This window comes from Semicossyphus pulcher, unplaced genomic scaffold (genome assembly GCF_022749685.1).
Source record: "Semicossyphus pulcher isolate SPU_LCO1_2020_fin unplaced genomic scaffold, fSemPul1.0.p SCAF_27, whole genome shotgun sequence".
Lineage (NCBI taxonomy): Eukaryota > Metazoa > Chordata > Actinopteri > Labriformes > Labridae > Semicossyphus > Semicossyphus pulcher.
In genome coordinates, this window is record NW_027211701.1 from 1183720 (window position 1) to 1204969 (window position 21250).

Consider the following 21250-nt stretch of genomic DNA (forward strand, 5'->3'; position numbering starts at 1 on the left):
GTAATGCATCCTCAGTGACACAGAGCCAGCGTGGTCACAATGTGGACCGCTGGAATATTTCTTAACCTCCAAATGAAGCAAACAAAAACATCCCTGAGCCGCGCTGCCCAGAAACATACATGTTACTTTACTATCATCAGGACAACACTGCTACTGAAAATACGAACACACCTTCTGATCTTACACAGCTGTGCAAAGACAGATACACTTACACCACACTCTAGAGTTTTCATGCTAACATTAGCTGTCCCTGAGCCCTGTGTCGCTGAGAGGACAGAGAAAGAGGCTGTGCAGCTAACTGAGGTTACTCCACACAGCACGCACGCTGTTGACACATCACAGGCCTTCTTTACTGAGACATGCAGACACGGGGCGGTACCAATCCTGCTCACACTTTATCCCCAGCAGCTTAGCGGTGTTGTTAGCTAGCAGCTAACGATAAGCGCAGCACGGAAAATAACCAAAGTACAGCTACGATGGCTTCATGTTAGGGCTCGCAACTGTGATGTGCACACGTGCGATAGTCACATCGCAGGTCGTGCGATAGTCACATCGCAGGACGTGCGATAGTCGCCAAGCTGACACTTTACTGTTGCTCCGTGTAAAATGAAACTCGTCGTAAATAGAAACGTGTCGCTCCATCTGAAATCTCTCTACTTTTTCAAGCAGGTGTCAGAGTCCCTGAACCATATGTGGGAAACGTAGGAGAGGTCTTTTGGGGACTTAAAAGTCCCAGATAATAACAGCTCTGATTGTTTCTGTGGACATGAAAACACATTGCAGAACAAAAAGTTATCACATCATGCAGCCCTACTTCTTCAAATCCGCAGCCCAAGCTGAACACAAACAAACACGGACAATCGGATTCATGTGGGTCACATTTTCACGACTGAAAATCTGTTGTTGTGGATTAATCCGGAAAAATAATTCAAAGCAGACAGTGAAACCGCTGTGCGATGTGCCCACACCATGCTGTAATCATTACTGCCCCTAACCTGAGAGAGAGAGAGAGAGAGAGAGAGGAGAGAGCGAGAGAGGCTGACGCTCCGTGCAGCTGTGAGCTGTTGGATGTGTGTGTCTGCAGCAGAGACGGACTGCTGACTGCAGCGTCCAGCAGAGGATGGATGTGTTTGATTTGCCATGCAGGGAGCGCCTCCGGGTCACACAGCATTTATTTTTCAGCTCCACCCCGCGCTTTTTTTCATCTGCGAGTCTGTCTGACTGTGTGTGTGTGTGTGTGTGTGAGGAAGAGCGGCATACTGTTTCTAACACACACACACACACACCCACACAGCACTCACATGGGGTCTGTCGTTTCAGTGGGAGGGGGCGCTGAAATCTGTGTGTGTGTGAGCCTTTCATAGGACTATAAAGCGGAGCCAAGGACATGGTTTGGCCGTCCCAAAGGTCCAAACATTCTCCAACACACACACGCAGCCAAAGTGCTGGAGGTTGTAAAGATCCTCCGGGCAGACATTTCCCCCTCCATCAATCCATCAGCATCTCTGTTTCTCTCAGGGCAAAGAGACAAAAGAGAGAGAAGAAAGAAAGAGAGCGAGAGAGAGCGGGCTACAAATTGTCGGGGAATTAAAGGTCAAGGTTAAAGTTAGCCTCATAAATTGTGCGTCTGTGCGTCTGTGTGTGTGTGTGTGTGTGTGTACGTACGTACATACGAGGCCTTTATAAGAATACAAAACTACAGCAGGGATCTGGTTTGGCTGTCCCCAAAGTCCACAAATCCTCCCAACCACACACACACACACACACACACACACACACACACACACACAGCTAAATGGTGGGAGGAACAAAGACGAACATTTCTCCATCTATCACTCCGTCTCTCTCTTTTCTCTCCCGGTGAAAAACATTACTGAGCGGGACAGAAAGAGGAAGCAGGAGTGAAAGAGAGAGTGAGCAATAAACTGGCGGGAGGACACAGGGCCACGGTCAAAGTTGCTCCCATACTGTGTGTGTGTGTGTGTGTGTGTGTGTGTGTGTGTGTGTGTGTCGTCTTTCTGTCTTTGTCTGTGTTGGACAAAGACAGAAATAACGAGACGTAAATCGCTCGATTTATCAGATAAAAACCTCTTTAAAAGGATCAAATGTAGAGCGCTACAGGTCGGAGACACTAAAGAGATGAAACTCTTGGACGATTTTTCCTACATTCCCTCTCAGCACTCAAACCTGATGGTGTCGGTGCGTTTCACTTCCTCACGGAGTCGAGTTCAGATCAATTCCCCCTCCCTTTAAATCTTTTATCCAGCTGAGATCTCGTATGAATAAATAATGGCGTAAACAGCATTTCCTCTTCCCTTTAATTAAACACGGGTCTGCTGAGGAGACCGAGCTGCTATCTGCGCCGTGAGTTTGTGAGGATCCTCGTGGCTCAGACAATGAAGAGGCGATGCTGTTTCAATTTTGACACAGCTTCACTCCTCACCATGTTCATAATGAATCACACGCTGAGACGACACATGGACTGAGATCCAGCATTTAAAAACAAAACACCACAGCGACGATCATTTAGATTCTCACAGATTATCACCCGACGCAGACCCAGTATTAGTTGTATCACAATATTCCTCTAAAGTAGACAGAAAAACTGAAACTGTTGAGTTGTTTGCATTTATTTTAACCAGAAACAGACACTCTCTTCAAAGCCACCAGACTCCATTGACAAAAACAGTGATTTTACCTCACAGAACACAGGATCTTTGCTGGTCTACAGCTGCCTCGATTGGTTAGTTTTTTCCGTATTATTGTGTGTTCAACAAATATCCTGTTGTATTCAAACTAACCATTTAAAACACCAAAGTCACACAATTACAGAAACAAGCTGACCCACGGAGGCAGCAGCAGAGCAGCAGCTCCTGTGTCCTGTGAGCTTAAATAAGTGTTTTTCTGAATGGAGTCTGGTGTGTGTGCAGAGAGCGATGTAACGTCTGTGTGGTTAAAACAATCATCTTCCTCTGTAACACAAAGGTCTATCTCTGTAGGGATCCTTTCTGTCATGTTGTCACACACTTAGAATAACAATCTGAGCCTGTCAGTGGAAACAACAAGAACTTTTAGTGGACGACCTTTGACCCATCAAAGATTATGTTGCAGCCATTACAGCCTGTTTCACTGCTGCAGGATGAACACATCTACTGGAGACATTTAAAACTTTTTTAGACCCAAAATACAAAAAAAATATGTCCAAAGTAAAAATAAATATCAGAACAACCCTTTAAGACTGAAGTCAGGTATGCTCAGTTTACCTTGTCTCCAGAGGCACATTGCTACCCAGCACCCAGCTGTCTTGCAGCGGGACGCTCTCGGGGGGCGTGGTCTGCAGCTCGGCTGGTGATTGGCCGGCCACGGGGGCCGGGGTTCCAGTGGGAGGGGTTAGCTGCCGTGAATTCAGGGATTGGCCAGCGTGGTGCGTGGAGCCCAGGGATTGGTTGAGAGCTGTGATGGAGGGCTGCTGGCGGTGAGGGGGAGGGACCGGAGGCAGGGTGGAGCCGTGGTGATTGGATGGTTGCTCTGTCAACGACAAAGGAGAAGCAGGGTTAGAGGGACGCTCGCTTTAAATCAGTTCAACCTAAAGAGTTACAGAAGCATTACTTTACTTTGTATTTCAGTTCACACAGGATGAAGACCTGCAGCAGGCAGCAGGTCCGTTTAAACAGAGTTAACAGAACGTTAGTGACAGTTTGAGTTTCATCGGATTTTAATAAACCGAAATCTTGGCTTTCCATCCGTTTTCTAAAACACTAATCTTGTTCAGGATTGTGGGGAAATGATTACAGTTAATAGAAAATGGTTTAATTTGTAAAGGATGCAAATCCAGCACAGACAGGAGCAGACTCTTCTCTTGCCAGCTCAGCTCGTATCCAAGCCGACTTCTCGAGCTGCCAGGTTTACACACTGGAACAAAAGAGGTTTGTGGTGTTTGGAAGAGACGGTTTTGTTTGTAATGTTTTGGTTGGAGTTGCAGAGCATTCATGGCAGGGGGGGGTGGCAGTTTTCCCCTGTCCTACTCAGTAACCACTCATTTCATGTGCAGACGTTTGCGTTGTTAACCAGAGAAACTCATCGTACCACACCTCAGATCACATTTCATAATACAATCAAACAACACGACTGTCAGAGCTTCATATAGAGAGAAACCAGTGACAGACTGTTACTGCTCATCACAGTGAATATGAACCCTATGATGCAGTCATCGGCAGAAATGTAACTCTGCTGCCTGCAGCAGTTCAACCTGTTGAGACGACAGAGACGGCTCTCAGAGTCAGACAGCTCCTCTAAATGTATCCGCCCGAGGCCACAGCAGGACGGGCTGCAGAACTGTGAATGAATGAGTCCAAACGAGATTCAATGCAAAGATAAAACATGTCGCCCGTCACAGATGCTTATAAAGATAATGTCTGCAACATTACCCCTGAAATACCAGGTTTATATGTCATGAAGGCTGCATCTGGCAAACACCATCTCAGGAGGGAACTGCATGTAATACATGTGACGGCATCACTTCCTCTGACGTGTACTGACCCTGCAGGATCGACCCTGAAAAGATCTATGGCACAGACATTTACATGAAGGGAGGGCAGGCTTACTGCTCTGTGAGAGGTGCTGAATCATTCCTTCATCGTGATGCAGAAGAGACAACTTTAAAATTGTTGTTTTATGAAGGGAGTTTGGATCGACCACTCGTGATGTGCCATCAGAACATCGGGAGTATGTCAAAGCTGTCTAGAACACACCTTAAATTTTACCTTAAGTTTAAAAACATTCTAATTCGTTAGTAGGCTTAAGTTAATAACTTTAAGCATTCCTCCAAGTCCAAGTCACTGAGTCAGTAAGGGCTGCAACGATTAGTCCACATTGTCGGCAAAAATCGAAGGCAAATTAGTTGCCACTGAATTTAATTGTTACACGTGTTTTTCATACCGTGCACGGACATAACATGGTTTTTGAGGGGTTCATGTCTGAGCGGTGAGCCATCTCACATTGTTTCTATCTCTGCTGAGAGCTGTTCATGCAAAACAGCGACCTGGAAGCGACAGGTAAACAAACAAAGCAGAATGGCAGCGGCCGATGCAACACCATCGCGTCCTGAAACTCCTAAAGTGTGGGAGCATTTCAGCCTCAGCGCTGCAGAGAGAAGGATCGCCTGCAGGATCTGTGAGGAGGTCCTTGCTGATGGCGGCCGCACGTCGGTGATGTGCGAGCATCTGAAGAGAAGGCTCGATGGAGTCGAGGATGATGCAGACTCGCACAGATACGATGATTAGCTTCTGAGCTAAGGTTAGCGATCTATAGACAGAGTTGTACTGGCTTTGAACATGAACAGAACTCTGTAGTGCTGTAGAAAGAACCTGACACGTTTTCAGTCCCTCACCTCAAACTCTCCTTCTCATCTCGTGTTCTTCCTCCTGTTGTTTCTCTTGTGTTTCAGTCGGAGCCAAATCAGCAGCAGAGTTTATTAAAGACATGTTGTTGAATGAAGAACTCATATTTATTGTCTTTATTGTTAGTAACCACACGCTTACAGAACCTCCAACTACATTTAAAGCTGAGAGCTAAACAAGAGCCATGAAGTCATTGTGCCATTAATCATCTGATTGGTCGATTAATCGTTTCAATAATCGATGACTAGTCGACGATCAAACGAGTGGGTGGAGTGGATGGATTAACAAAGTTCACACATGTTTTCACTTCACTGAGGCGCGAGTCCTCCGAGCTAACAGCCGCCAGCAGGTGTTTGATGTCCTGTTATTCTTGTTACCGTCGATGTCAGAGGAGATTTCCATAAAACAGGAACGTGGTGACGGAGAAAATCAGCTAATTCTGCTCCCTGAATGTGGATGTCCTTGAATCTGCGACAGGTTGAGATATTTCGTCCATTTCAAACATCATGTAAGGAGAACAGCTCGCAGCTCGGCTGTGGGTTTGGATGCTCACCGCTCTGTAAATTCCTCTGCGGTGCACGAGCCGGTCAAGGCTGGTGAGAACCGTAACCTGACGCTGCGCTGGGCTCAGCCAGCATGAATACTGATCAGCGATTGGCCTTCACAAACCCAGCTTTGTTTTTCCACAAAATATTTGCACAAAGTTGACCTGGCTTCAACTTTTCCCCGCTGCTTTTCTCGCGCTGCTTTCTGGCTCCTTCTCTGTCCTCGGGGTGCTCTGAAGGAAATGAATGGCAACGCTGGTGTTTGATTTGCATAAAGAGCATCACGTCTCCATTTCCCAGCCCTGCTGTTATTCATTCTCCGCCGCCCTCACAGGAGCAAACAGAACGCGAAGAGCGCAAAGACGGGGTACGTGCAGGAGCAGCGAGGGGGGGGCGCCTCCCTACTCCTCCCTCTGCCCATATGCTGTTTTGCCGGCTTAGTAATTGCTCCACTTATGCAAACCTTCAAGGCTAAATGCTGAACACACACACACACACACACACACACACACACACACACACAAAGTCAGGATTTCTGGATGAGTGTTCAGGCATCATTAACAAGACTACATCTGTGTGCCATCACAGCAAATGTACAACTAAACACCTTTTAGTCACTCAGATGCTAAACACACACACACACACACACACACACACACTCACACACACTCACACACACACACTCACAGATCGTTGTTTCTCTAATACAAACTCTCTCTGGGACGCGGGCAGGACGTGCATCACTCCAGCTGACAGACAAACAGCTCTCTCACTGCAGCACAAAGATAATTCACACGGGCGCAGCGTCCCATCACACCGACGCACTCACACAGCGGGCAGGGACACACTCGTGTAACGAGCATGTGGTGTGTGCCACATTCACTCTGTATTTAAATGGACTGCACCGATACGGCCTCTCTATGGTCCTCTGACCAATGGAAGCTCTTCACGCTTCAGGCCACATTCACTGCCTCACACGCTGGGGGAGGAGCTTTCAGGTGCAGGTATCGTATCCAAGGAGACGACAGGAACAAAGTGAAGCTAGTTTAAGACGAGTCAGAGAGGAGTACACCGTCTGTAACGCATTCAACGAGCATCTTTACAGCTTTGTTCTGACTCACCCAGCACCAAACCTCTGTGTATTCATGCTCCGCTTTACAGTGTTCATTTCAACACTTCTAAACTAACATTACTATAAAATAAATGTGACTCATCTTCTCATTAGAGCTCTGAGCAGCTCTCTTGTTTGGTCGACAGATCCTTTTTGCTTTCTGCTGCATTAATACGACTTTTCTGGAGGTATGATCACTTAGACTTGTACGATACATGATCATCTCTCAGTGCTGATCAATACATCCCAGATTGGATCAGTATGAATATAGATCTTACATTGTTTGGTTATGTTTTATTTTTTCATCCCCCGATCGGCTGTTAAATAATGAAATGTCTGAGTGAGACACTGAACACGACTGTCAGCAGCTGCAGTTTCTATTAGAAATATACATCACAGTAATGTTGAGTAGACGACGTATGAGCACGCATTAAAGGGGAGGCCGGACACAAACTTGTTTTATAATCATCAACGACTGAAACAGGGTGCTGCGCTGTTTTGTCCCCCGACACGGAGCTGCAGCCTCTCATTGGTCCTTTGATGCTGACTCAGGCACTCAGGGAGCTGGAGAGGTCATGTGACCAAACTCCTCCTGCTAATGGATGAGGTTCTAAATGACAGGTGTGTGTGTGTGTGTGTGTGTGTGTGTGTGTGTGTGTGTGTGTGTGTGTGTGTCCTCAGCACAAGAGAGTTTACAAAGTTTAAATAAAATATTTTTAATGTTTTTGATGTAAAATAATCTTGACGAGGACGAGACGTGTCAGCAGCGCCACATTTCGTCTCTCAGCGGCGCCTTGTGGTCCAAACGTTGTGAGGAGAGTCATGTGCACAACATGTTGTTTTCATGCTGCTGCGTTACTGACCGTACGGGCAGCACCGCAGCTGAACACCACAGCAGGAAGAGACCGAGTTTTATTTATTTACCTGAATTCATACTCAGACATCGGTCAGGCGCTGGATTAGCTCAGCGGTTGAATCAAACGTCCCACATACAGAAGCTCAGTCCTGGAAGCCCCGGGCTCGTCCCCTGTTTCTGACTCGATCTGACACCACTGTCCTCCCTCTCGATAAGGCCATCAAAGGCCCAATAAGTACATCTAAGAAAGTGCTATCGGACTGTTACTGGACTGTGAGCTTAATATTTTATTTCAGGTTCCCAAAAATGCAGGAAAAAATAATGAAGAAAACAAGCACAGAAAGTTAGAGAATAAAAGAGTTACTTCCTAACTCTCAGAGCGCCTGTAACTCCACCGTATTCTGAGCCGGGAATGTTTTTAAAGCGAGCCTCGTCTGCTGAGACTGAGACATACTTTACATGTTATTCATTTATCTGAATAACAGGTTAGTAACAGCAAAGTAAGAACTACAGAAAGAAGGCTGTTCTCTTGTTTTAGAGGGATCCTAACTGCGTCAGATGGCGTCAGCACCATGAACAGACGTCAGGAAACACTTCAATCTCTCCTGAAACCTTCTGTTTTTATCTGCTGTAATAACTCAAGCATCATCCATCAGTGATTAACGCACTTTAAAAAGCAGCCGTGCTGAGCGAGAGGCCGTGTTACAGCGGGAGCCGTCTCCCCGCGTGTGTCGGAGCCCTTCAGGATTTCACAGAACACTTTGAGGAGAAAATGAAACCTGCGCCTCCTCGACCGGCGATTTCATCTCTCCTCACTCCTCCTCTCTCTTTGGTCCCTTCATTGATTTGCATACTTTTATCTGTCGCTCTCAGGGTCTGCTGCCCCGTCCGCCCCTCAGCGCTGATCTGTCTCGCTCTCATCTTTTATTTTCTGCTGACACACACGCTCCACAGCCGCTGAGAATCCAATGTATATTGAAGGAAGGAGGGTGTGTGAGCCTGTGTGTGTGTGCACAGTTACAGAGTGTCTCCTGCAGGGACTCTGGTGTCAGAGACTATTGTGGCTTATTTTCTGATCAGTAATCGCCTGGTGCTAAGCGTGACTCAGATATCTCCTCTCTGATCTGCACGTGAGAAATAAACTTTAATCAGAGGATGGAGCCAGAGCTCTGCAGGCCGCACGACTCTCACGTCTGACTGATAGAAATGCTGCTTTTTGATTGCCTATGAACATATTCAGAATAATTTAATGCTGCTTCCTCCACATAATAAGTCCAGCTCCAGTGATCTCTCTACCTTCCCCTGTTATCAATAACTCAGCTGGCAGCCGTGTGAGATATTTCCTGAGTAACGGCTTCCTTGGCGCAGGACGAAGATCTTGGACACAAATCACAACAAGAGACTATTTAGAGAGCGAGCCAAGTTTTTGGCAAACGACGGCGTCTGATTTATGCAACACATCAGGGGCCGTTTCACAGAATACCTGAGGGCTACGCGGCGCTCTTCACGCCATGCTTTAGCAACGATCCTAAAAATAACGCCCGTGTCAGAGCTATTTTTAGCTCTTGTCGGTTATTGAAGCAGGAGACAAACAAACAGGCTGACTTCACGGCCGTCGCCGGGCTGTGTGTTGTACATATGACTCATGTCCAGCGACGAGCATCGTGAAAGGACGGCGATGTGTTTACCGACCAGAGAAAGAGTCCGAACATGAACAGTCGGCACTGTCAGCGTCCGCTGATCCGATGACTCCTGAGTTTGTGAGGGACGCGGCCCGAGGCGGCTGCTGTCCCCGTTTGATGTCCCTCGGTCGGGCACAGTGCTGACCCTGCAGGCTGTGACTCACAACCAGTTACATTACAGCACGGAAACACACACACACACACGCACACACACACACACACACACACACACACACACACACACACACACACACACACACACACACACACACACACACTGTTTGCCTTTTTATTTCTCACATTTATCCAAGAGAAACTTCAGTATGTTCCTATTTTGATCCCCAGCTGACGACTAACCTCTCAGATTAAACGCTTAAACGCTGCCGCTCATCCCCAGAGGTCATCGTGGTGTGTGTGTGTGGGGTCATGCAGGTGTCCTCCTTCTTCATCCTGTTATCATCACACTTAATCTACACACACGTTCACTCTTTGAAAACGTTCCTCACAGTTCTGGGGGACATGCAGCTCTGCAGCAGCACTTTCTCGTCCACATCACACCTGAGGAGGAATCTCTGTGAGCCTGATGCATCCCTGCAGACACGTCCACGCACACAGCATGACAGAGACGTCTGATTATAGGGCTGGTGGTCGTAAACCAGCCTCCACCTCGAGGAGAAGCATTCCTCTGTGGGGCCGAGGTGGGGGGGGGAGAAGTGTGAAACACCACATCGTACCAGACGGTTAGGAAATGTTCAACACCTTCACCTGCAGCGTTTCCTCCCCTCGCTCGAGTCTGTCATAGACGTCATCGAGGAATTAAAGAAATAGCAGCTTTGAGACTTGAAGTTTGTGTTGTGTGAGGTTTGGCCGGTGGGGTGTGAGAGAGAGAGCAGCTCATGGATTTTAAAGGGCGTGTTCACAAACAGGAGACAGGACGATATTTCCTCGGGCATGGCTCGGAGGCGGACACTCTGGTTAAAGCGTGTGATTCATCCTGATGCGATGCAGCACGCTTTAAAAGCATCTCTTCCTTTGGACGGAGGCGCTCTGCGGCCGGGTCGAGCTGCACGGAGCAGACGAGCGGGGCAAACACTCGCACAGGTGTGGTACAGTGAATCAGTCTGCTTTCAGAGTCAAACCCCCGAGCAGATTCTCGATTAGGAAACACGACAGCTCAGAAAAAGAGCAAATCAACAAGATGCTCTGCTCGTAAAGCCTCAGTGGAGTTTAAAGCGTTACGGACAACGGAGCAGAGCCTTGATGGAGGCGTGATGGAGGTGTGATGGAGGTGTGATGGAGGTGTGATGGAGGTGTGATGGAGGCGTGATGGAGCCGTGATGGAGCCGTGATGGAGCCGTGATGGAGGTGTGATGGAGCCGTGATGGAGGTGTGATGGAGGTGTGATGGAGCCGTGATGGAGCCGTGATGGAGGTGTGATGGAGCCGTGATGGAGCCGTGATGGAGCCGTGATGGAGCCGTGATGGAGCTGTGATGGAGGTGTGATGGAGCCGTGATGGAGGCGTGATGGAGCCGTGATGGAGCCGTGATGGAGGCGTGATGGAGCCGTGATGGAGCCGTGATGGAGCCGTGATGGAGGCGTGATGGAGGCGTGATGGAGCCGTGATGGAGCCGTGATGGAGCCGTGATGGAGGCGTCTTGACGGTAGAATCCAACAGTCAGCTGAACACACGATTTAGAGTGTTTCATGTTAGACTAACTTCATGTTTAGATCTGACCTTCTTCTAAAGGGTGTCGGGGAGCGAAGGATAACCAGGCCTCCTCTTCACATGTCAGTCATGCAGAAAGGACGTCCCTCTGGGATCGAGATAACGTAAATCTGAGATGATTATCTATCTGTGATGTCTCGTGGTTACTCTGTAGAGACTCTGCCTTTAGTCGTGGGCACACCACAGCACACCGGTGCCAAATGCAGAAGGCCCAGCGCTGCGTCTCACTGCTTAATTACCTCCCACAGGGACTTTTCTGTGCGCTCGAGTTGTCGAGCGAAGAAACGTACGAGACGAGCCGACATGAAATCTGAGCAAAGAGAGAAAAAGTCTCGGTCACGAGGAAACCTTTCCTCTCTGATCCTCCCGGAGCTGCTCCGTGTGAGCGGCAGGACTAATGTTTTCGTAGCAAATGTTTGAACCCTCAGACGGATTTTACACACACACACACACACACACACACGCACACACACACACGCACAGTTCTCCATCAGCGAGATGGACTGATGTGTGCTCAGTAAATTGACATCTCAGTGGAGCAGTGAGGTGAGCTGTCGTTGAGGGAAGAGGTTATTTGTCAAAGGCAGAGCGATTACAAGCTCCTCTATGACTCGGCGTCTCCATCTATGTGTGTCTATACGTCCATCGCTCGCTCTGCTCCTGCACAGCACTTATTCTCTCTCTGCATCACTGACTCCCCTCTCTCTCCCTCTCTCCCTCTCTCCACCTCTCTCTCCGCCTCTCTCCCTCTCTCTCTCTCTCCCTCTCTCCGTCTCTCTCCGTCTCTCTCTCTCCTGCGTGTCAAAAGTTTCTTCTGTCAGAGTTTCTTTTGTTCTTTTCGTCTCGGCTCAGATTTCGTCTCACGCTCAGAAAAGGCTCTTCGGTCGGCTGCGACAAAAGCAACAATGAAATGTTTTGTTTTGGGAATCGTTTCTAAAAAGATCATTTATTGCACAACACATGTCTGATGTGCAGTCTGTGGAGTATCGTGTAAAGAGTATATCTCCTTTGTGGCTGCACACAAGAGAGGAATTATGGCAGCAGCAGCCGAAGTAGAAGATGTAGAATAAATAATGAATGCAGAGAAAATAGACGGAGAAGTTTATGAATACAAATGTACAAAAGTAACAGATCCGACGAAGAATGTAAAGTTTATCGAAACAAATGAAGTCAGCAGAAAGAGAAGAAGAAAAGAAGGAGGGCCGCTTCAAGCTCAGGTCAGGGTTTGAACTCCATCACTGCTGATCGAAAATTGAACACGGAGAGAAGAAAAGAGCAAAGGGAGAGAACAGGAGGAGGCACAGGAAGTCAATTAAAAGTTTCAGAAGCAACAACAATGGTCAGAGGAGATTATAGGCGGCGCAGAGAGGACAACAGGGAGGGAACGAGAGGACGAGCACACACAGAGAGAGAGAGGGCAGGAGTGAGAGATTTCAAGGATAGAAAAAAGAAAATGGACAAAGGAAAGACAAAGTGAAAGAGGTCAGAAGACGAGCGAAGACTTCCTGAAGCGTGACAACTCATTCCACCTCCCGACTCCCAGCGAGGAGAGGGGAGCGAGGGAGGCCTCTGTCCCCGGCTTCGGGCTGCCTCTGTGGGGCCTGTAGGTGGAGGGCGCCCCTCTCAGTGACCCAGGCCGGGGCAGAGACAGAGTTGTTTTGTAGGTGGGGCAGCTCCGCCGGGGCAGGCTTACACAGCCACACAGATCCTGAACACTGACCGGGCCGCTGTTATTTCACTCCAGATGTTTTCAGCCAGATTAGCGAGCGGGCCGGCTGTCTGTTTACTGTTTCAGGAGGTTAAGCACCTGAGCAAGAGGAGGACGGGCTCCACAACACAAGTCAAAGCACTGCAGCAGTGAGTCACTAATGTGTGTAATCATGTTGTTTCTAAAACAAGAAGAGTTCTTCATTAAAGGACGAAAATAACAACGTGTTTGTGCTCCATAATAATGCTGCTCTAGTGACAGACGTGCTAAATGTACAGACAGAAGATCTACTGTGCTGAGCAATGTCTATGTGTCGGTCTAAACTGTTGAGGACGTCCGGTCAGACAAAAGTCTCTGACGTACTATAGAACAACTTTGCAGTGTACAGAGAGCAAGACAAGACCAAGACTGAGTGAAGGTCAACCAGACCAGCAGTGATCTTGTGGAAGATACTACACTGCACTGTCTACATCCCTCAAACACAGGATGTATACTGAATAATGTTATAAATCAGAAACAGACATCCTCTGAGGCCGGAGATAAACCTGCTTTTAAATATGTGTTCGGCTGTGCACGTTCTCAACGAGTAACGCTACATGGTCACAGGATGCAGTCTGCACATGACCAGTAGGGGCAGTGTAGAGGCAGAGGGGGTGTGACAGGGTCAACACAGCAGCAGGGTGTACGATGTGTCGTAGCCGCTGCACAGAGACAAACATGCCTGTCAAACAGCTGCAGACAGATAAGTTCTGTTTCAGAAGTTGACGCGCCACGAGTAGAAGTAGAAGAAGTAGAAGTTTTCTTCACCAGAGAAAGAATTCAGTAACTTTTACAACTGCCTGCAGCATCAAACGTGGAAGGTTCAAAATTCAAACTACTGGAGCCTGTTTGTGGGAGTTATTTGACAGAAAGCAGTTTTAAAGGAGCAAACCTCTCTGACTACTGTCCTGGATTATTTTCCTGTCTTCCTCTGACTTACAGCCGGACTTTAAATGAAACCATGAATGGATCCGACCTGACCTTCACAGCTGATTCTCTCACAGACCCTCGTTCGTCTGTTGCTGCCGGCCTGTTAGTCCCTCAAACCACATCAGGAGGAAAAGTGTGACGCAGCGTTCAAGAACCAAAGTCTGGAACGTTCTCTCTGAAGATATTTAGAGAGCATTAAATATCTATGTAATAAGTGCATACTTTATTTTTATACTTTGCATCCTGACTGTAGACTTGTCTCGGTGCACTTTGACCCCCTTCAGCTTCCTTCCGTGTATGAAAGGTACCTTACACCTGAGCTGTATTATTATTAATAGAAGCAGCACATGGAAGGGGCAAGAAAACAAGAGCCTGAACCAGCGAGGAGAGTCCCAGAGAGCTGAGAGATCCTGCACAGCCTCCTCTGTAAACTGGATGAACTGCTAAACCTGAATTGATTAAATGAAGGTATCATGTGTGAACGTAACACGAGAGCAGCTCTGATCCTCGGCTCAGATTTTCAGCTGGCACTCAGGTCGTCTACAGGTGAGCTTCAGCACAGATGTTTCTCTGCCGAGCAGGCGGCAAATATCCGCCTGCGTGTGAGAGGTAAAATCAGCGAGCTGGTTTTGAACGGACAGATGGTGGAAGTTAAACCAAACTGATAAACTACTTTTTCATTCCAGCTCTGAAGTTAATTTTCTTCATATTTTGTGTGGCTGTCCGATCAGTCTTCATGTAGTTAATTAAAGTCATTAAATTCCTCCGTGCAAAGTCCTCCTCGGTGTGCAGCGAAAAAAGTTCCACTCGTGAAGTCCAGAGAGAAATATCTACAAACACTAAAGTTTCCAGCACAATTACAAATAATAATTATGATATCAAACTTGATTTCACGTTGGACAGGTCGGACTTTCTAAGCAGGAAAGGAAGACGGATTGGAGACTCGTTGTTCATGGTAAACCGTCTAGCCCTGAGGCTAACGTTAGCTAGCATGCTGCTGTCAACAGAGAGGAACAATCTCAGGGTTCTCTCTGAAGAAAAGACAACCTGTGACGACCACGTCTCCCCAAACATTTCTCACAGACTGACAGCTCTCAGAGCACGGTGAAGAAAACGCTGCATTGATGCTGTTCAAGGGTTAAAGGCAGAAATTGAAACACAGCTAGCATTAGCACAAACACACAGCAGATGTGTGCACAAGTTTCAAAGCTCGTTTGCACAATAAAGGCGGAGACAAGAATCCACCTGCGGGAGCGTTTCACACATTCTTCCTACCTCGGAGAGATAAAGTGTGACTCTAGATAACAATCCCTTCAAAGGCCACGCTCCGTCTCTCCATGATTTACTTCAGCTTTAGACGTTAGAATCAGGAGTGAGTGAACATCAGAGATTAAAGAAGCTGAAGGTGCAGATCGGGGTTCTGGTCGAGGAGCTACAGAAACAATGCAGTGAACGAGGGGTCCACATGTAGTGTGTGTGTGTGTGTGTGTGTGTGTGTTCGTGCTGTTTCTCCTTCAGTAAGTCCTGCTCCTGAATTCCTGCTCTGTAAAATTGGAGTTTTCATGGCTGCTGCATCTGACAATGCACATCACCTTTTAAAGAGAAAGAGAGAGAGACAGGGGGAGGGGGAGGACGAGTGACACGGAGAAAGAAAGAGAAAGTGAAGGTATTACAGCACAGTGAAAGGGAGAGGAAGAGAAAGCATGAAATGAAAACACAATGGGATGCAGCAAAGACGAGGAAGAGAGGGGAGCGTGTTTGTACAGCGGCAGGTCGACAGAACAGACAGCTCGTCCTCCGAGACCGCTTTAACGACAGCGTTAGCATCACAGTAATCCTCTTAGACACAGCAGCCCTGGGAAGGGATTTCACTACATGTAATTAAAGGAGTCATTAAGCTACACGAGTCCACAGTTTGTTAAAAAAAGGAAGAGAGGCCGCATTCAAAATATTTACCTAAAAGTGTCTCTGCACAATCTGAAGCTCGAATGGATACAAAAACTTTCGCTCCAAAAATGAGCTTTTCTTACACAACAAACGGCCGTTACATCGCTCTCTCAACAGCCACCAGACTCCACTGACAAAAACAGTCCTTTACCTCACAGAACACAGGAGCTGCTGGTGTTCCTCTGCCTGGATTGTTAAGTTTGTTTGTATAATTGTGTGTCTTAGGCGTCTTACATGATCAGTTTGGGCCAAACTTTTTTTTCTTTGTGTGATACAAAATAAGACAAAAAACCTGACAGATCAGGGCAGCGGGGACCTCCTGCATTCAGCAAGTTAAAATGACTGTTTTTCTGAATGGAGTCTGGTGTGTTTGCAGAGAACGTCAACGTCTGTGTGTGGTTAAAACAATCATCTCCCTCTGTAACAAAAAGGTCTATCTCTGTAGGGATCCTTTCTGTCATGTTGTCACACACTTAGAAGAACAATCTGAGCCTGTCAGTGGAAACAACAAGAACTTTTAGTGGACGACCTTTGACCCATGAAGGATTATGTTGCAGCCGTTACAGCCTGTTTCATGAAAACTTTAGTCATTTAGAAGCCAAAATAACTACCTAAATGATGAACACACCACCAGCCCAGAGATGAAGACATTCTGCATGTTCGAGTGGGTCGGGCTGAACACCAAGCAGCTGAAGGTACTGTCACTCAGAGCTGTTTGTACCCGATAACGACTCAACACAGGCTGAAGAAGAAGAAGCACAGAGGTCACCTTTGGAGCCAATTACACGTTGTTCCTCTCAGGAATGTGATGTAATATTACCTCCTGTACAGAAGTGTGTGAGGGAATCCCTCCACAGACAGCTGGACCAATAACAGCTGAGCCTCTCATCTATGGCTTCCTCACACACTGAGCTGTAGACAGTTTATTCACACCCCGGCAGGAGATTTATGGGTAATAAAGTCTTCAACGCAGTCCTAAAACAGCTACCTCTCTGTTATTTACTGCTCCTATACTCCACTTCTTTAAAGACATTTCAGTCCAGAGCCGAGTCTGCTTCTTGATTCACACGTTCTGATAAAAGTGTGTCTATCTATTGTCCTGTTTTCAGCAGCATAATGAGCCGTGAGGGACACACAGGGAAAAGCAGAACATCAGGATTATCTGTCTGTCTGTCGTTTCTTATTATCTCCGTCCAGCAGTGACGGGCGAATGAATGAGCACGCATGCGTTTACAACAGGTCCATCCTAAAGGGAGAACACGTTCTTATTTACAAATTAAACCCACAATAAAGATGTTTAAAAATCCTCTTCTCCAACATGTAACACCGCACCATCATGGATGAAGTCTGGACCGAGCTAACAAGATGTTTTTACCTGATTTAAAGTTAAGGGCTCAAAATAAATGGACGGCAGATACGAGCCTCGTCTTAACTTCAGGATGATGTGAGCGATAAACCAGCTCGTAATAAACACAAACTATTCTGGGAAAATGAATAAAATGTTTTATAAAAGCTGCAATCAAACAGACGAGCGAGCTGCCAGTTGGAAACCACCAGAGGAAAGAAATCAGTATTAACTTTAGAGATTAACTGTTCAGCCAAATCACTTGTTGGCGGCGCGCCTGGAGACAAACAGGCTCAAACTTCATATTTCTGTTTGATATTAATAACATGTCTGTAGGCATCAGAGCGTACAGATGTGCACAGTTTCACAGCTCCATGCTGGACTCAGTCACCACCTGCATCACCTGGCCTGTCTGCTCCCTGTGCTGGACTTTATTACAACGTGTTCCTCCTGAGGGAGTTTTCACTTGATGCTGACGCTTCGGAGGGATTTTCATGTTCGTCAGCAGCAGATTTAAGCTCGTCTCTAACAGTACTCCAGCTTCAGGTGATTACAGGTGACAAGACTGTGTGTAACACAAATTACATTCTTCTGTTCTTATTCTTTGGGATTTTTTTATTTGTGTTGCAGCGATTCTTCTTCTTCTTTTTCTCTGAACATGTTCGTGCTGCAACAACTCCACAACAAGTCCATCCACTACTCAGTGCATGCACCTAAAACGACTCTCACTGATCTCATCATGACTCTTTAATAATCATCTTCAGCTACGTTTGTTGGAGCTACTGAGCGCTCCATGGAGATGATGTCCACTAGTTAAAGAGTCCAATGAGGGATCTCCAGCTGGTACCAGCGCCTCTTAACATTTTTAACGCCGTCAGACCTGAAGAAGGATTCTTCTCTTTGGTGACAGAATCATCCTTCAGGAGGAAAACATGAGGTGAGACAGGAACACTTGGTCCAGTAACGTCCGATCAAAGTACATGTAAATAAGGTTCCTAGTTCATTACAGTTACATCGCGTGCAAATAGGTGTGAGGCAAAGCTGGAATCGGAAGCGTTTCCTTGGAAACGAACAAACGCTGTGAAGGATAGTTTAATAGACACTTTGTCCAACGCTGAGAGAAAACTAAAACAGCTCATACAGCACGATGTGTAATGACGCAACATCATTCAAACCCTGCAAGATATGAGATGTAATCTTTACATGTAAACACTTGTTTGTTTGTGAGTAGTTTTTTCAGCCTGTTTTTTTCATTACAATCTTTATTTTCATTCATGTGTTCACTGTTGGCGTCACTGTCTAGTTTTTGTGTCATACAGGGAGAGAGGAGTTTAAGAATCAAGGGGCAAATAAACATGTACGTGTGCACAGGCTGCTGATCTGCTCTGATATTTAATTCAACCTTTATTTTTGCAAATATCTCAAAGACAGTCGGTCTGAATGATTTGATTACTTCATCTCCTCAGTCATCCCGTCTTTGCTCCAAAAGTCTTCTTCTCCAAAAATGTCACATTTAGCAACTTTTTCTGCCCTTTTTAAAATCCTGTTTATCACAACACGACATAAACCTCTGAGCCAATCATCCTGAAGCACGGGGAGGATCATCTACAGACGTCACTGATCTCAAGTTGTTAAATACAGTTTAATAAGTCAGTTGGTTTTTATTAGGGGAGTGAAATAACTACAAATGTGATCCTGTGAAGCACGCAGGTCTTTACTGTTAAGCTGCATTAAATGTTCCTGCAGGTAGAATCATAAACCTCAACAGAGCAACAGCATTAAATAATCAGAATGAATTATTTTAAAGTAGCTAGCCCGTGACCCCGTGATGATGGATGGATGCACATTCGGATGTGCTCTACCCCCTCGGATCCGACGATGGCTGCTTGTGGGTATTTTAGTTTTGGAGCTGCAGTTTGTTTTTGGGATGTTCAGTAAAAAGCTTCTTGTTTTCACCTCTTTGTTCTTTTACTGCTGGAAACTCTTTTCTTCTGTTGTTGAGCAGAAAAACAATCGACAAGAAACTATTTGAGAACCGTCCTCGGTGGTGCATTCATGTCTCTGTTCGGATTAAATTAAATGTGAAGCACAACAAAAGGGATGACGCGACTTTGGTCATGTATTGCATCAAATATGTTCCCGATTGGAAACTCACAATATAAATAATCCCACATCCTCTGAGGGTCTTTTAATGCACCAACAGGAGGAGTTTTCAGTAAATCCATTAAAGCTCATTTGGTTGAGAAAGGGGAGGCAAAGAGAGCGGCGAGACGTACGGATGTTATTGAAAGCAGCAGTAATTGTAACAAAGAGATAAAGCACGTCGCAGAAGAAGACATCGATATCAGCTCTTCTTCTCTCCCTGCATTGACGTGGACACTGAACAGGAGGAACTTCCTCTCCTCTAGCATGGCTCGATTTCCATCCTCTCTTTCTCTCCCTACATGTGTCTATTTTTCCCTTCACCTCCCTCCCACTCCCTCCGTCCTCTTCATCTGACCTCCCCTCTTACGCTCCTCTCTTCCACTCAGTTTTTCAGCAGCGGCAGCTGCAGCCTCTCATCCGTCCTCCACGTTTCTCTCTCCTTATTGTAGCACCGGAGCACTGACCCCTCATCCACCCTCCTCTCCCTCTCCGTCTCGCTCGCCCTCATTCTCTCATTCATTTTCTCCTGCCAAGTCAGCTCTCCATACCCCTCCCTCTCTTTCTGTTCTTTCTTTACTCTCTGGCTCTGGCCACGTCGTTAATATGGAGGACCGTGTTCGTCTAAGCCACTGAGTCTCCATCTACGTTTTCTATTTTACTCCTTCAGCTGCTTTCCATCCTTTGTTTGTCCTCTCAGCCAACAGCAGCTTTTTTCTACCTATGTCCTCCTCTTTGTTTCTCATGCTTCCCTGACATTTCCCTTTTTTTGCTCTCCCAGAACTCAAAATCTAATTTGCTTCATGGGCTGAGAATCAGATGAAACAAACTGCCAGAGAAATGAAATATGAGAACCACACGTCCGAGCCCAACATGAAAGCTGCTGGATGGAGCGCGTCTGTTCTCTCAGCAGAAAGGCTGCGACAGACGTTTATTTACATCGCACCATCTCATGACGGAGGTGATCTGAGGGCTCCTGAGCAGGTGTAGACTGCACTCTGACCAAACGGACAACATCCATAATATGACTGTATAGGTGCAACAGCTTTTCATGACCCATATTAATTAAATGGGGCGGTAAATATGGGTTCATAATTTCGACCTCTTGTGGCCGTCGTAGTTATCAGGGAAGAGAGGAGGAAGTCTGGTGAGTTGCAGAGCGAGCGATAACGTCTGTTTAGGACGGTTTGAGGTGAAACACTGAAGTCTGAACTGAAAGTTCAAACAGCTCTGACAAAGTCAGTGTGCATACGGCAGCTTTGCTAGAAGCCTGTCGCAGTCGTTTACTCAATTTCCCTTCACGACAGCAGATAAATAATCCTGTTCTGACTTCTATTAAATCTATTTAAATCAAGCCACTTCACGACTCACGTGACTTCTCATCCTTTAATGGATGTAAAGCTGCTTTTCCACCAAAAGTTCCGAGAACTAAGTGCTTCCTGTGGCCCACTGTTGTCTGCGTTTCCACAGCCGCCTAGTCCCAGAAGGATTATGCAAATCATTGCACCATTTATGCAGTACCACAGTTAGCCTGTTAGCATGGAGGAGATTCAACTTGTATGTTATTGCACTGATAACAGTTGATTGATAACGATAACAGTGAGCCTGCCGCTGCAGTCTTTTAAAGATACAGTCTCAAAGACTTCAATTTTGGTGCTCTTGCGTCACTAACTGGGCGCTGCCACAGACACCCAGCCCATAATAATACTATATACTGCAAATGCAAAGGCTTTCATCAGTGGGCCACAGGCTCAGTCACCATGTGTTACCTCATTCAGAGAGAGAGAGAGACTTACAGACATTTATTTACATGGAAAAG

The 21250-nt window shown here is 46.6% G+C and overlaps 1 protein-coding gene across 2 annotated transcripts in view; it reads right to left on the reverse strand.

The window, feature by feature from the left end:
• The window catches only part of LOC138604840 (teneurin-3), a 149150-nt gene that overhangs the window by 119036 nt on the left and 8864 nt on the right, over nucleotides 1–21250 (reverse strand). For both annotated transcript variants that reach the window (XM_069676851.1, XM_069676852.1), the window contains one exon: nucleotides 3264–3528. In XM_069676851.1, the coding sequence (XP_069532952.1) occupies nucleotides 3264–3528 (265 nt within the window). Of the gene's footprint in view, nucleotides 1–3263; nucleotides 3529–21250 lie in introns of those variants that run through there.